Here is a 17,024-nt window from a genome sequence, read left to right as displayed (position 1 = left end):
TTCATGGGAGACACAGCTCTAGAGAGCGAGAGAGCGAGAGCGTGTGCAGTGACACAGGCAGAGGGAGAAGCAGGCTCCATGCAGGGAGCCTGATGTGGGACTCAATCCCGGGTCTCCAGGATCCTGCCAGCCCTGGGCTGAAGGGGGTGCTAAACCACTGAGCCACCGGGGCTGCCCTCAACTTCTTTTTTATTTTATTTTATTTTATTATTATTATTATTTTTTTTTCAACTTCTTTTTTAAATAAATAATCCACACGGGGATCCCTGGGTGGCTCAACGGTTTCCCGCCTGCCTTTGGCCCAGGGCGCGATCCTGGAGTCCCGGGATTGAGTCCCGCATCAGGCTCCTGGCATGGAGTCTGCTTCTCCCTCTGCCTGTGTCTCTGCCTCTCTCTCTCGCTATGTCTATCATAAATAAATAAAAATAAACCTATAAAAAAATAAATAATCCACACATTTTAACTTTTAAGTCAGATTTTATTTCTTTCTATCCATGGCAAAACAAAGTCCTCCAGGATTTTTTTAAAAAATATTTATTTATTTATTCAGGAGAGACAGAGAGAGAGAGGCAGAAACATATGCAGAGGGAGAAGCAGGCTCCCTGTGAGGACTCGAACCCAGGATCCTGGGATTGTGCCCTGGGCCAAAGGCAGATGCTCGAATGCTGAGCCACCCATGCATCCCACTCTTCAAGGATTTATAAAAATACCAAAAGTTGGTGGTCACTTGGAAACAATTTATTATTAACTAGATTAATCCATTAAGAAAATGCACAGAATACACTGAAGGTTAAAATAAAACAGTGACACAGGTACCCAGATGACGTCCTGACAAATCAGCAGTTCTTGGTAAAACTCCCAATACGGAAGAGAGATTTAAAAACAAATGCCCTGCAAATTCCAGTTTTGCCTGATCCTCAAATGATAAGGTTAAGAATGACCTAACTGCAATTGGCAGGGGTAGTGGGGAGGTTGAAATAATCTGGGAATTGCAAGGGGGTGGGGAATAATCCAATTAATAGCAGCACTGAAAGTATGTAATCTCACAACAAAATGAGTACCGATTTGGAAAGTTAATGTCTGTATTTTCTTCCCCAAATGGGGAGCAGGGCAAATGTGGGAAATTTGCTTTCAGCAATACTCCTAGGACCTAAGGCAACCACATGTCTGGAGCTACTGAACTCTCCAAAACCTCAATATCAACAAACTCTTCACATGATCATTAGCCTAATATTTTACTTATTTACTTATTTTTTTAAAAAGATTTATTTTTATTTATTTATGATAGACAGAGAGAGAGAGAGAGAGAGAGAGAGAGAGAGAGGCAGAGACACAGGAGGAGGGAGAAGCAGGCTCCATGCAGGGAGCCCGACATGGGACTCAATCCCAGGACTTCAGGATTGCACCCTGGGCCAAAGGCAGGCGTGAAACCACTGAGCCACCCAGGGATCCCCCCTATCCTAATATTTTAAATTGAAAAACTGATGCAACCTTGCAATAGCCAACAAATTCAAATTCTTATTAGTCAACCTCTAGTTCTTCATATTCTGTCCCTATCTGTGCCCTTTCAAAAGATGCAATCTGTCCACTGTGCAAGTGAGGCTCACCTGGCCTCAAGAGGCAGTGTGTACCCAGGGCTCTTGTCGGTGGTAAGGCAGCCAACGCTGAACTTCTTTGTCACTGTCACTCAGTCAGTCAGCAGTGGTTTTTCAACTAGAATGGGCTGGTGCCCTAACACTGAAGAATAAATAGTGAGCTGGGAAACAATACCCGTGCCAAGAGAGGAAAAGAGCCTTCAGACCTGAGGAAGGCTGGACAGGCCAGTCTTCTCTTATCTTTGATGTGCTGGAGGAAAAGATTCCTCTAAGGTGAGCCAAGTTCAGTGGCTCATTCTAACCTAGAGCAACTTTTTGCTGCTCTGGGAGTTTCAGGCCATCTAACTGGATTCTTCTAACTCAGCTCTCACCCCAACAATGCTCAGTGCCCCTGCTTGGGAAGCTCCTAGGGAAGCAGATGAAACTAATTAGGACATAGCCAATCAAAGGCAACGCAAGCATTTTACCAGCTGTGCACAGGGCCCTGCCCACAACTATGGCAAAGGCCACAGAAGTATTTTTACCACAGAGGGTTGCACATTGTCCTCTTTGACTCTGTCCTCCTCTCTGCCCTGACAGCCTGTCTTCACCAGGTTTTATCTCCCAGAGGCACATGTACTTCTTCTTAGCTTATTTTTGTGTTTTATCTGACCAACCATGAAATCATTGGGATAAAGGGTAAAACCAAATGAAAAATCCTCTGGATGTCTGGGAAATGGCTGCTGGGCTTTTCAGCTTCATGAGGCAGCTGGCTGGCTGTGCTCTTCTATGCTGGGTCCTCTTCATCCACTGTCATGTCATTCGTGTTTTTCTTCTGTTCAGCCTCTGGCCCCGCAGGCAGAATGCTCGTGACGGTATGGAGGAGGGCTTCGATTTGCTCCTCTGTGAGCCGTTCTTCACTCTCTTCAACCATCTGCAGAAGAAAACCTCCAAGGGTTACAGATGAGCCAACAGGCGGTGTCCAGGCTGCCCTCCCCACCCATGCTGTTTCTAGTCCACTGGCCTCTGGCACGCTGGCTCCAGAGCCTCCTCAGGTCTCTGTGTTCTCTCCACCCTGGCTCCGAGGGAGGGAGAAGCCAGCTCCAATTCCTATGCAACTGTTCCAAATGGGCCAGGGCAAAAAGCAAGTTGCAGGTTAGCATTTTTCTTCAAAGAAATAGAAAACCTTAATGGTTCTATACCCATCCACATGCACACTTGAATATGCTTTGTATGCAAAGAAAACTCACTTCTGGGGAGTGAAATAGCATTTTATATACTTTTGTAGTTCACAACAAACACAACTGTAACTTATAAACTATATCAACAACCCATCTGACAATTGCCCACTGTGTGCCAAATTTTTTTTTTTCTCATCCCCACTCCCACTGCCACTAACAGCTCTTTAGGGAGCTCACATGTCCGAGTGCACATAGCACTTCCTATCTGTTATTTCTTTTAGCCCTCACAACAATCCTGGCAAAAGACAGAACGAGCACCTCAAGTTGGGCCTGCCCAACACTGACACCTACAATCAAACACACACCATGTGGCCTTGATCACCTCCTAGGAATGTGAAGCAAGAGTGATGGCTGGGAAACAATCCCCTGCTGCCTCACTAAATTAGATCCACTTAAAGCCCAGTTTGATGTGTCCTGGAAATCTACACACTGATAATCCACAATTATGAGCCAGTTTTCTTAGCTGTACCTCTAGTTCTCGAATATATTAATGAATACAAATATAGTCAACAATGTTTTTAAGAGCAATACACAGGCAGTCAAATTACTTACCCATGTTCACTTAGGGGCACCAGCCACCTATCATAAACAGCTAAAGGTGTCCAGGGTTCTGTTCTGTGGTATTTCCCACAGCAACCTCTGAGATCTGGTGACTAGAACCAAGAGGAGTTCCAGAAAGAAATCCCAGCAGATTTAAATAAAACAGGATAACAGGCTAGACTTCAAACCCTGAAGAGGGTTTTGGTCTGACCGCCTCCCTTTACAGAAGCTCATCAAGTCAGGTGATGTGTCTAAGATCACATCACGAACTCCTGGGAAAACATCAGTCTCTTCATTCATCTAGGGTACAAAAATGTTTCTACAACCAGAGAATCATCCTGAGTGTTCTAGGGTGGAGAAGACCCTGAGTGAACCAACGGGGCTACTTCTCATCATGCTGTGAAATAAAACGACCATTTCCTAAAGATTCAAAAGCTCCATAAAGTATAACCTCTACTGAACAAGAAATAATCCTCAAAAACCCATTTTTAAAACCAGACATGCTGGGACGCCTGGGTGGCTCAGTGGTTGAGCATCTGCCTTTGGCCCAGGGCATGATCCTGGAGTCACGGGATTGAGTCCCACATCGGGCTCCCTGCAAGGAACCTGCTTCTCCCTCTGCCTATGTCTCTGCCTCTCTCTCTCTCTAATAAATAAATAAAATCTTAAAAAAATAAATAAATAAAACCAGACATGCAAAATTACAGTGTGTAAAAGGAAGTAATCTAACAGAGACTGTCTCCAAAATATGAAGGAGTTGGAAAGGGGTATATCCAATTTGATTATTTAACCCTAAGAAAAGATGATCTCCATTTGAGAGAGGAATGTCTCCAAATTTATAAATTGCCATGTGCAGTTGATTATGAACTGCTTCCTGACTCAGGGGAAGCAGGAAAGGAGATTTAGACTAGTCTTAGAACACTGACAACTTCCCACCAGTATTTGTGCAGGGGCTTTCCCAGAATCACTGCCACCAGAGCTTCTCAAGCATGTGGAAGTCAGGACAATTTATAGATGAGTAAGTGTAGGCTCAGCATTGTAAAGAAAACCTGATCTGGGTCTTACAGCAAGTAGGGAAAGGTCTTTGCCTTTGGATTCCAGCTCTTTCTAGAACACCATGCCTCTATCCTTTCCTCTCTCAGAGAGGCAGACTAGAGTTATAGGACTTCTCAGAGGCCTCATTTTTAGAAAACCAAATAGAGAAGACTTGAACAGACCACCTTCTTGCATCCTGATCACTGCGTGTGGCAGATGCAATGATGATCAGGCGTCAGCTGATAGGCAATAGGGCCGAAGAACAGAAACTTTCCTTTTCAAACCAAGATTCCCAGTCACAGGAAAAAAAACCTAAACCTCATTAAGCAAAATGAAAACACATTTATACAAAAAAGAAACTCAGAAACCAAAAACTCACTAATACCTCTTGGGTCTCTAAGATAAAATGATACTAACTGTATTACTCCTCACCTTTTCTTCCCAACACAGAAGAAACTGAGCCCAAAGAGACACAAAGCACCACCTCAACGTTCTCAAACACCCAAGGTTTCAAGTTGTTCGGAACAGAAGGGTGAATGAGATGTAAAAATCCAAAGTATTTGCAGATGAGTCAACGCTAAATTTTTATCATATACAAAGACCGTATCAATTCCTAGGAACTGTCAAATGGGGCTGCTATACTCCAAAAATGGTGTCTCTCATTCTGAGCTGCCAAGGCCAACTTCCTACATTACCAAAACAACTTGAACCTAATAACTATGGACACTTCTAGCTATCTGACCCAGAACAGTTCACTTAACCTCTGTAAATTTCACTTTTCTCTAATGTAAAATGAATGTAACATCCACAGTTAAGGACCAAATAAGAACACATATTACAGTGTTTTGTAAGCCATAAGACGATACAATCTAAGACATTTATAATCACTAACTTCCAACAGGCGTATATGGCAGTACTGTTGAGGACAGTGGCAGGACGGGGACAGAATCACAGAAGTGGGGGGCAGGCTCCTGTGGATCTGAGGCTTACCACAAACCATGGCTGAGGTGTAACCAAAAGTAGCTTTACCCCCCAAAACTGAATACAAATGCTGGATGCTGGAAATACTTTGGACACAGGGAGAATAATGGCCGTAAGGTTAATGCAAGGATATTCTCAAGTCTTCTGTACTTCACACCCTTTGTGAAAACCTCATTTCTGATCCCTCTCTTATGAGAAGAGATATTGTCACTGGGATTTGCTATCCTTTGTAGCCAAATCCCAGGCTGGGGAAAATCTGACTATAACATGGTCCAACTGCTGAGAAACAACATACCGTATTTATCAAGACCTACTACCTACCTACCTGTGAAAAGGAGAAAGGAAAGGACAGTCTGAGGGGATGCCACACACTTCTTTCTTCTTACTATGCAAAAGCACATGGCTTGGAGGAGAAAGTAAGGTGCTAAGTCAGACAGACCCAATTTGCCACTCACTAGCCAAGACTATGGTGAGGGCATTAAAGGTGACACCTACGAAGCCCATGGCATAGAGCAGGCACTCTTAATAGCAGCTAATCATACCAAATAATGATAGAGCTTTCTACAGGCTCTGGGATGAGATCATGCTAATCTTCATCTCCTCTCTCCATCTGTCATTAAGCCATGAATAACATATGTTGCTGATTAAAGTTGGAGGAGCTAACATGTGATTTTTAACCCAGAGGGACATGGATTAGTTTCTTGCTGATTTGTTTTTTTTTTTCTGTTCTAAGATGAATCTCCTGCACAGTTGAATGCATCAGAGTAAGGATACAAAAAAAAAAAAAAGGAATCTCTATTTACCCTAAAGGCCAGTTCCCCCAGAAAGTCACCCTTTATGGAAGGAATTTTTCTAATTTAATTTTGGGGGCATTTTGAAGGACAGGAAAACATTAGGAGGACAATAAAAGTCTTAGTCGAAAATTAAATGCCCCATGACCCTTTTATTTATTTATTATTATTTTTTAAGGTTTTTATTTATTTATTCATGAGAGAGATAGAGAGGCAGAGACACAGACAGAGGGAGAGGCAGGCTCCCTGTGGGGAGCTTGATGCGGGACTTGATCCCGGAATTCCAGGATCATGACCTGAGCCGAAGGTAGATGCTCAACCACTGAGCCACCCAGACGTCCCTCCATGAACCTTTTACAAAGGTTCTTTTTAAAGAAACTCTAAACATCATAGGTATTTTTGGCTGCTTTCTTCCACACTTTCTGAGAGAAATTTGACAAAGGATAAGTACTTCTAAAACTGACTTTGCAAACTCCTTTTTTCTCATTTTGTTAATTCTCTAATCAGTTTTTTTTTTTTTACCGACAATTAAATGGCCTGCCTGGTATTTAGAGCTTCACGGTGTTCCCAGGACACCAACACAGTAACCACACAGATTTTCTCACTGGGCCTCAGCTTCACATTCTCCTTAGACCATGTATAGCTTTTACTCTGGCTGTCTTGCACAATTCTAAAGCTTTATACTGTGACTGCTGTGTAGACTGTGCAAGTGATGAGGATCCACTGAATGGTCATACGCAGGGAAACAAGATGATCAAGTTTGTGGTCTGAGAAAGTGAACTCTGACAGCGGTGCAGAAGGTGGACTGTAGGGGCCAGCCTGAGGCAGGGATGATGAGAGGACAACCACGAGAGCTGCACTGAGAAAAGACAGAAATTAACACAGTGTGACAGGGAGAGGAGAGAGAACAGGGGAAGACACAAGCAACAGAACCTGGGGACTAAGTGCATGTGAGATCAAAGAAGAGAATGACTTCCAGGTTTCTGGCTTGAGAGACTGGGCCAGGAGGCTGACAGAAAGAGCATGTGGGGAAGTACACTTGTGCTCTGTGAACTAAGAACAGAAACAGGAAGAATAGGGTTGAAGGGTGGGAGTCAGGGAGGAGAAATTCTGCCAGAGTCATGGTGAGTCTCTTGTTTTTCTGCAACATCTGGTTGGCAATAACCCCTACAGGAAAGCAATGACCAGGATAGGGTGGGACATCAGGGGAGACAAAGAGTGCTGCGATGCAGGCCCAAACCCTAAGGAAGGAACAAAATTTCCCCAGTCTACTTTCATTAAGTCCATACTAACTAGGATCCAATTGGTGAGGTCTCCTTTCACTTATAAAATGGGGCAGGCGGGCAGTCTTTTCAGGAAATGGCAGTTCCAGCCTTCATCACCCTTTCTCCCTTTCAGACTCAGAAACCACTCCCCTCATATTCGGGCCTCCTTCACTCACCAGCTGGATCTCAACAGCAGTCATAGGCCTGTGATTCAGCAGCTGAAGCTTCTCAGCTCTGTCAAATGAAAGTACAAAGCATTTAAAACTCTTATTCCCTTCAGAATCTTGAGTCTTGACCAAGCTGTTCAGAGAACACGGTGTCAGATAACAAATGGGAAAACTGCTTGGAAAGTGGCCCTCAGTTTCTTCAACTGTAAAAGGGAGAATGAGAATTGAAGAGCCCACATCAGAGACTCTTGAGAGGGTACAAATGTGTATTAGAATCAAAAAACAACTAATGTATGGATTAAAAGAAATGTAACAAATAGAAGAGGTGCAGTTTTAATCAATTTTATCTGGAAAATATGAAGAAAATAACATTTTCTTAATCCAAAAGATTAATAAAATAATCTTGGTTGGTTGGTATCACTTAGAAATGGCAGAGAATTCCTTTTTGAGATTAATATTAAATGTCAGATTTTCACTTGTTATATCAGAAACAAAAACCAGGACTAGAGGGGGGTAGGGGTTAATGCACAGAAGTATAAGGCACAGTCCTCTGCCCACAAAGTTTACAAGCCAGTTGGGGAAAGAAGACAAATACAAGAAATTTTAACAAACATGTAAGTAACTGTTGAAGATAATAATTATCACCTGTCACAAGGTAATATCTAGCTCATTTCTAAAGGAGTGGTTGAAATGTGTGGACTCTTGAAGGTGATATAGGACTTAAAAGAAAAAAGAACAGCTTTTTTCTTTTACCACCCCTGTGCAGGTGACAATTTCTAAGTTTCCCTCTCAATCTGACCCAGAAGCTCCAGATTCATCTTTCGGATCAACTCAGTAAATATTTACTGAACTTTAAAGACATTCTGAAATAAACAGATGACTGAGCCACAGGCCCACAGCCGCCTTTGGAGAAACAGCATATTAGCCAGCCTCCCTCTGCCTCGGTCTCGCCATCTGTATAACAGCAATCATAATAGAACTTAATATCTCATCAGGGGGTTAAGGAGGGATGAACATCTTTCTGTTTATAGTGCCAGCAGCTACCATTTATTGCTTCTTCCCATATGGCAAGCACATTGACTTAATCGATGCTGAGATGGTAAATAACTTGCCCAAGGGTTACACAGCTAGTAAATAGAGAGTTGGGACTCAGTCATCAAAGCTCATGTTCTTAACCATCTGCTTCTAGTGTTCGGTATTCAAATGATGACTGTCACAGCAATTTCTCCATAAATGGAAGTCATTAGTAAGGCACTTGTAGTGAAGTTCTACTCCTTCCTCATAATCCTGCAAACATTTACTCTAGACTCGAAGATGACTTCACTGAGGAGGAAACCTTTGCACTGGGCCCTGAAGAGTTTTCTAGACAAAACAATGGGAGCAATGGACAGTCAGGGCAGGAACAGCATAAGTAAACGGCAAGAACAAAAATTATGGAGTTTTAGGAAATGGCTGCATGAAAGGCTGTGAGACATGAAGCTGAGTCCTTAGGACAAGACCACACAGGGCTCCAACTAACAACAGGCTGGATGTGACTCTGTGGACACTGGAAAGTAACCAAGGAACGGAGTGATATGCTGAGGTGAGAAAAAACAAGGCCGTGAACCTGGGTAGCAGCAGGGCTGGCAATGAGAGGCTGGACATGTGAAAGGTCAACCTCAGGTATAGGTAACAGGACCTGACAACAGCCTTGGTTGGGTGGGGAAAGAGAGAAGAGAAGAGTCAGGGTTTAGTGTCAGGTTTTTAGTTTGTTTGGGAAAAATCTATTACTTGAAATCTGAGGAGTTTGTGGTGCTTTTGGAACAATGAAGAGGTCTCTGTTCAGCCATTCGTCTAGTTCTAGTTCTAGTGTGGTCTAGAACTAAAGAAAAAGACCAGAGCTGGATGTACTAGCAAGGAGTGATACAAAACCATGGGAGTGGATATCACAGTCCAGAGACCAACTACAGAGTAAGTGGAGACACAAGACAGGGCACCATAAAACATCTCCAGTTAAGGGTCTGGGAGAGAAGGTGGCAAAGGAGGAGGAAAGAGAGGCAAAGAAAACCTGAGAGAGTGATGTTAGGGAAACCAAGGGAGGAAAAGCTCTGGGAAAAGGGCAGGAGCAACAACATCACATGCTGAAGAGGGGAAAGCAGACTGACAGTATAGAAGTAACCAGATCTGCCAACAAAGAGGGCACTGGTGGTGGCCTGTGCAATAGTTTGGTGGAACAACAGTGATGGTCACAACTGGACTGTGGGGACTGAGGATTAACTGTAGAGAAAATAATCTTTTTTTCCCCTTTGGTAATGCAGTGTTACCACTTTTTTAAAATTTTCAAAACAATCTTTATTCTACATTTTGAGAATTAAAAAATTAATCAGCAAAGTGTGTCACCAAAAAAAAAAAAAAAAAAAAAGTGTGCCACAGTGCAAAGAGAAACATACAACAGAGAATCTCTATAATAATCAATGGTATAACCAAACATCACATGTACACATTTAGATGAACTGAAATTATAACATAAAATAAAACCCAATTTCTGAAAACAAAAATGAAGGTATTAAGGATCTCCAAACATTCTTAACTCTAATGAGATTTCACTGGACTCAAGTCATTTGGAAGTGAGGCATTCACAATATGACTCCATTAACCCAGCTTAGGAATTCTTGGGAGCCATGAATGGCTGTGGCAGGCAGGTTGACAACAAATGGCAACCAAATTTTGATCAGAAAATTCCCCTCTGAAATTTGGCTCTAAAGTTATCAGGCTTTTGAAAGACATCCTCCTCACTGCCCCAGATTTTAAACAAACTCGTTTTCAGTACAGTTTGTATTGATATTCTTTGTTTGGATGAACCTCAGTTTTTCTGGCATTAAAGCAAATTTAGATTTGGTTCATGTCTGATGAGAAAAACCTGTGAGAGGAGGGTCTAAGAGGCAGGTGTGAAAGCCGAAGTAATGGGGTCTGTGCTTGGGGCACAGAACGAGTTTCAGAAGATCCTTGTGAAAGACAAGTTAAAAGCACAAGGGGAGATGTCCAAGGAGAGGAGGAGGTTATTAGTCTGATTGGTCTCTGGCCTGCAACTCTGTTTCAATGGGGACTGGCAGGAGGGAATGGAAGACAAGGTTTGAGGATGGATATGGGGCAAAGGATAGAAAAGCTAAGTCAGACAACTGAAGTGTTTCATTTATGACATATACTATAAATCAAAGACTTAAAGGAGACTAAAGACCAATCCAGATATTTTGGCAATTTTAATTCTTAGGAAGATGAAAGTTCCCTCAAAGCCTAATTGATATTTCCTTACTAAAAGCAAAGACCAGTATGGTACAGTATAATTCCAGAGGAATTTAAGGAAGATCCTTAGGGCTGCTTTGTCTACTTTATTTTATGAATGGCTACCTCCCCTACACCAAAACGCTTCAGGGAGATTCTGCTACTGTAATACGGTTTCTATTTTTTTAAAAGATTTTTATTTGAGAGAGCGAGTGAGTGGGAGAGAGCAAGCATGAATGAGGGAGGAGCAGAGGGAGAGGGAGCAGATTCCCCTCTGAGCAGGGAGCCCAGTGCAAAACTCAATCCTAAGACCCTGAGATCATGACCAAGCCTGAAGTAGATACTTGAAAGACTGAGCTACCCAGGTGCCCCTATAATGTAGTTTCTTATTAAATCTGAAAAGTGTCCAAAAGTTTCAGCACCGGAAAGACACCACAACACGTGTCTGAAGTGAAATGAGAGGCTAACAGGACTAAAGCAGCTGAACTGTGATAGTGCCAAAGGTAACTGATGTCCTTCCCAGCACACTGGTGGCCTACCTCCTCACCAGATGCTGGAGTCACCATCTAAGCCACCCACGAAGAGGTTTCCCTTTCACTGAGTTCTGAGGACACTGGCTCCCTGTGAGGCTCCAAGCTGAGCAGCACTGGGAAGGAATCCTGGACGTGGAGGAGGAATGCTGCCAGCAGCGGCCCCAGCTCTGAATCTCCTACCTGCAAAATACTTGCCTTCCACCAGCACTGTTGAACCAGGTGGACAGGTGGGACCAAGTGGATCAAAGTCATAGGGATTATGGACTCTAAAGGGCCAAAAGCCACGTCTGGGCCCTGGGAAGATACAGTGAGGTGCCAGGAAAAGCAGCTGACGTGGTAGCGACTGGGGCTGCCCACGGCTGCACAAAGCTCCAATAAGAGCTCTGAGTAGGCAGATGGAGGGAGCATCAGTACAGGAGGAGCCTGAGAAGTCACAAGATCTGAAGGTGGACTGGATTCCCACAAGGCTGCACAGGACAGATCTGTGTTTGATACTGACCTTTGCTGTTCACAGTAGTTATGGGTCTGGTTCCTCTCAGCATCACAGACCAAAATAATCTCTTGAAGGAAAAGAGAAGGCAAGGAGCAACTACAGCCTGAGGAGGGGAGGTTCTGGAGGGACCCTGGAGCATGTCTGCCAGCTAAGGAAATAAGCACGAGGAAAGACTATAATTGAAGGGAAGAAAGGGAAAAAGACCCTCAGAAAAACAAAAGTCCAAAGTTTCAGCAAAGGGGCTCATATTCCACAGAGGCCACAGCAATGTGGGGGAGAAAGCATATTTGAAGGGATCTGAAAGGAAAAAGTTCATTTTGGATAATTTTCTCAGTTAAGCAGAAATGAAAAAGTAGAGCTAAATAAATGAGCATCTCTGCTCAAATCAATCAAAGCAATGGAATCCAGTTCATCGACCGGTCATTATCAAGCTAGGTTCTGAACTGCTGGAAATGTTCCTATAGTTACACAAAAGGATCTTGTAAGTCGACTAGCAACAAAAACACAGCTGCTCCATGAAAAAGCTGACTTGGAGTCAAACCAAACAAGCAAGTTCTCTGCTCCTACATTCAAGGAGCTGAGCACTGCAGGAGCAAAATCACAGACCCACACTGACTGCAGGCTCTGGTTTGAGGGTCTGCAGGTTAAACACATTCCCCTCACTTCATAACTAAGCCTGTTTTTATTGTCCCTTTATTGTCCCTTTCATCCTTTTCATTTTTCAACTCATTACACTTTAGCTCGTGCCCCAACTGATCACTAAAACTGTTCTTGCCAAAGGGCTCTATGCCTCCACACAGACAACTCTAGTGGATGCTTCCCTGTCTTCTTTTACCTGTCTCTGTGATATCTGACATTGTTGATCATTCTCTCCTTAAGACTATCTACCTTTATGGCTTCTACACAGCATTCTTTAATGATTCTCTTATCTGATGAGAATCTCAGATTCATCTCAATCTCATTCATCTCTTTCTAGTTTTTTTTTTTCTTTTAAGATGTTATTTATTTATTCATGAGAGACACAGAGAGAGAGAGAGAGAGGGGGGGGGCAGAGACACAGGCAGGGTGAGAAGCAGGCTCCATGTAGGCAGCCTGATGTGGGACTCAATCTCGGGACTCCAGGGTCACACTCTGGGCCAAAGGCAGGCGCTCAACTGCTGAGGTACCCAGGCATCCCAGATTATTTCTTTCAAGATCTCCATCCCCTTCTCACCATTTCTATAAGCCACAATTTTTCTTGGTTAGAGGACAATGACCTCTATTCTCAGAGGTACCTGAAATAAAGTATTTTTATTTATTTTTATTTTTTAATTTATTCATGAGACACAGAGAGAGAGAGAGAGAGAGAGAGAGAGAGGGGCAAAGACACAGGCAGAGGGAGAAGCAGGCTCCAGGCAGGTAGCCTGATGTGGGACTCGATCCCGGAACTCCAGGACCACACCCTGGGCCAAAGGCAGGCACTAAACCGCTGAGCCATCCAGGGATCCCCAATAAAGTACTTTTAAAAGATAAAAATCTGGCTGCCTCATTATCCTGCTTGTAATCTTCTACCAGGATTTTGGTATGAACTTGAATTCCTTAGTTTAGTCTCCAGAACCCAATCTGATATTTCCAATCCTCTAGGTTCATATGCCTTTGCTTTCCCTAAGCACTCATATCCCGATTAAATGAAACTAAACATTGCACAGAAAAGCATCAGACTACGTCTTGATTCTGTGCCTTTGCACATCATGTTCTTTCTGCTTGAAGAACTAACTGACCTGCACCTGGCTGACTCTTCCTTTGTATTAAAACCCAGTGTCACCTCCCAGAGACAAAATAATATACTCAAATTCCAACACTTTAGTGTCTCTCTACCATGTCCCTCCTACCATAGCACTTATACTGTATTCATCTTTGTATCTCTCAAACAGACAAAGATGGAGGATAAGTCAAAGAAAGAGCTAGGGCAGGACTGACTTTCAAGAAAAGTGCAAAGAAGAGACAACTGCAGAACACTGGGGAGACCTGGGGCAGGAGTCCATGCTCCCAGAGCAGAGAGACTACCCATAATCCAGATACTCGTGAAATCTGACAACTCATCCATTTCCTCTGGGCTTTGCTGGCCCTAGAAGTATATATCCCAAATATGATGCCAAACCCCAAGAGTAATCTGTGTACAGAAGAGTCCCTTTAGGACTCAAAGTTATTTACAAACCTACCTAAGCTGGGTCTCAAAGACAAGTCCTTCTATTCTGGCAGACATAGCTGTCTGCACATCTTAGGGAACAGGTATCAGGATAAGACCTGGGGCTGTAAGACAGACTGCAGTTCTTAAGAACTAAATGCTTCAAGCAAAAATGATTAAAGAATCAAATGCTTTGAGAAAATGAACTATAGAAAAATATAATAGACTATAGAAAATTAACATAGGACTTAGTGTTAAAGTGACTTCGAGTTGAGTTTCAACACTACCATTTTGCTGAATAAAGCTATGGAGTAAAATAAAACATGGTTTCTATTTGTTTTTTTTTTTAATTTATTTATGATAGTCACACACAGAGAGAGAGAGGCAGAGACACAGGCAGAGGGAGAAGCAGGCTCCATGCACCGGGAGCCTGACGTGGGATTCGATCCCGGGTCTCCAGGATCACGCCCTGGGCCAAAGGCAGGCACCAAACCGCTGCGCCACCCAGGGATCCCTAAAACATGGTTTCTATTATACCCTCAAGGATTCTAGCAGTGGAGGTACTTAAGCAAATTATAATAGAGTTCCAGTTTGTACCATGAGAACTAGACCCTTTAAGGGCTATTATCTTGAATCTCCTCTTCCTGAGAGGATGGTAGAGAAAAACTCTCTTGGGGATATGCAGATATAAGGATTAATGAGCACTTCAGCAGTTTCTGATATAAATGTTTATTCATATATATTTATATATATGTTTATTTATATTATATATATTCCTGTCTTATATCACACTGGCTAGCACAAAGATGGTCCAGGTCTGGTATAATGGTAAGCAGCCCCTGGATCATAGGTACTGAGGCCAATGAAAGTCAATGAGCTACAATGGCTCTGCCTCAGAGGAGGAGCCAGGCCCCATCTACAGAAAAAGCAGCCTGCCAGCCCCCTCTACTGGTTGTCTGTAGAACACGACTGCCTGCAGCTTTTGCTTCTTGCAGTCACTAACCTACGTAAAAACCCTGGCACAGATCTGTCCTAGAAGTCAACCAGTTAATGAAAAATAGGCACCAACAAGTCACAAAGGAATTTACAAATCCTCAACTTTAGAATCACACATGGAAAAAAGAAACTTCTCCGAATATTACAATCTGGTTTAAATTTACATAGATTATGGCCAATCATGAATAGGCTTGCAAGAAAATTCTCATTTGTGGGTTTCTTTTTTTTTTTTTTTTAAAGATTTTTTTTTAATTTTTTATTTATGATAGTCACAGAGAGAGAGAGAGAGAGAGAGAGGCAGAGACACAGGCAGAGGGAGAAGCAGGCTCCATGCACCAGGAGCCCGATGTGGGATTCGATCCCGGGTCTCCAGGATCGCGCCCTGGGCCAAAGGCAGGCGCCAAACCACTGCGCCCCACAGGGATCCCTCTTCCTTTCTTCTTTTTAAATTTAAACTCTATGCCCAACATGGGGTCTGCTCTCCAAATGACCCCAAAATCAAGAACCTCATGCTCTACTGACTGAGCCAGCCAGATGCTCCATTTTTGAGTTTCTCGAATGGTAGCCAGGGGTAAATGTGTACAAGAAAAGATGTTGGGATGGGAAGCAATACACCAGACCAGACACATAGTGAGAAGAGGCCTTAAAAAACTATCAGGACTTGTCTTGTAGATAAGAAATAGATCCCTAAAAGCCAATCTTTCTGCTTATTATAACAACAAAAAGCCCCCAGGACTAAATACAAAAGGAATAACCTGAGAACTGTTAAAAGTATACAAAGGTAGGTGGACTGGAAATTAAAATAAAACTTGAAGAACTAGTTAGTGTGGGGGATAGATGTTTGCTTTCTCTTTTCTCTCACAGCACTGATTCTCATGCCACAGGAGAGCTATGGCAGTAGCTCCAACAAGCAGCTAAAACTCCAAGAGAAATCCCATCTTTCCAGCCAGAAGATTGGGGAAAGGGGCCCCTGAGACCCGGAAATCTGGATGAAATTTGCAGCTCAATGGCAGCTCCCTAGGGAGCCCCTATCAGCAAGTGTAGCTACAAAGAGAATCTTGGTCGTCCAGAGTGCCAAGTAATATCCTTTTTCCCCTTTGCTCTTTACCTCTCCTTGCTTTGCCCCAAGGGTGGTACCAATAACAACTGTACATGTGGCCAACTAAATCTTTGAGAGAGGGATCCCTGGGTGGCGCAGCAGTTTGGCACCTGCCTTTGGCCCAGGGCGCAATCCTGGAGACCCGGGATCGAATCCCACGTCGGGCTCCCGGTGCATGGAGCCTGCTTCTCCCTCTGCCTGTGTCTCTGCCATTCTCTCTCTGACTATCATAAATAAATAAAAAAAAAAAAAAAAAAAAAGGAACAGAAATCAGTGTTGATTTAAAAATAAATAAATAAATAAATCTTTGAGAGAAATCTGGTACTTGTGGCCAAAGAACCAACAGGGGAGGCTCAAGTGGGTCAGAGTTTGGGGGCCATCTCAGAGAAGTGAGCTAGAGAAGGGGGATTCTCCTACATCTGAGCATAAATCAGCACAAACCCCAGATTCAGCTTGAGCCATTCATGTGCAGAACAGTCCCAAAACAACAAAAATCATGTCAAACCACCACTCCAGTCTCATTTGCAAAAAACATCCAAAGCAGCAGATCAAAAGTTTTAAAAACTACACTGACATTAAAATCCTTGCCCATGGAAGGCAAGAGACTTGAGGTGTGAACCTAACTGGGTTGACTGCTAAAATAAACAACAAAATAAGCAGAGACTTTTAACAGGATCCAGAGTCTAAACACTATAATATTCAAAAGGTCCAGGACATAATTTAAAATTACCTCAATGGAAAGAAAGAATATACAACTCATTCTCAAAGGAAAAAATACCAAACCTACAATAACCCATATGTTAGAATTATCAAAGATTTTAAAGTAGCTATTATAACAATATTCTTGAAATGGGTGGAATAATTGATGTTCTCAGGAAAGA

General features: G+C 43.0%; 1 protein-coding gene and 1 pseudogene across 3 annotated transcripts in view; both read right to left on the bottom strand.

The window, feature by feature from the left end:
- Positions 1–457: 457 nt before the first annotated feature.
- LOC112646087 (CGRP receptor component) overlaps positions 458–17,024 on the bottom strand; it is a 36,934-nt gene continuing 20,367 nt past the window's right edge. For all 3 annotated transcript variants that reach the window (XM_049110779.1, XM_025425724.3, XM_049110781.1), the window contains exons 5-6: positions 7,604–7,661; positions 458–2,508 (exon numbers count right to left, since the gene is read on the bottom strand). In XM_049110779.1, coding sequence (XP_048966736.1) covers positions 2,362–2,508; positions 7,604–7,661 — 205 coding nt within the window. In that variant the 3' untranslated portion in view covers positions 458–2,361. The remainder of the gene's footprint in view (positions 2,509–7,603; positions 7,662–17,024) is intronic.
- Positions 7,675–16,359, bottom strand: LOC112646086 (DAZ-associated protein 2-like; annotated as a pseudogene).

The sequence above is a fragment of the Canis lupus genome, chromosome 6, assembly GCF_003254725.2.
Source record: "Canis lupus dingo isolate Sandy chromosome 6, ASM325472v2, whole genome shotgun sequence".
NCBI classification, from domain to species: Eukaryota; Metazoa; Chordata; class Mammalia; order Carnivora; family Canidae; genus Canis; species Canis lupus.
Note: the sequence above shows the minus strand (reverse complement) of the source record. Positions and strands in the feature narration are given on the sequence as shown.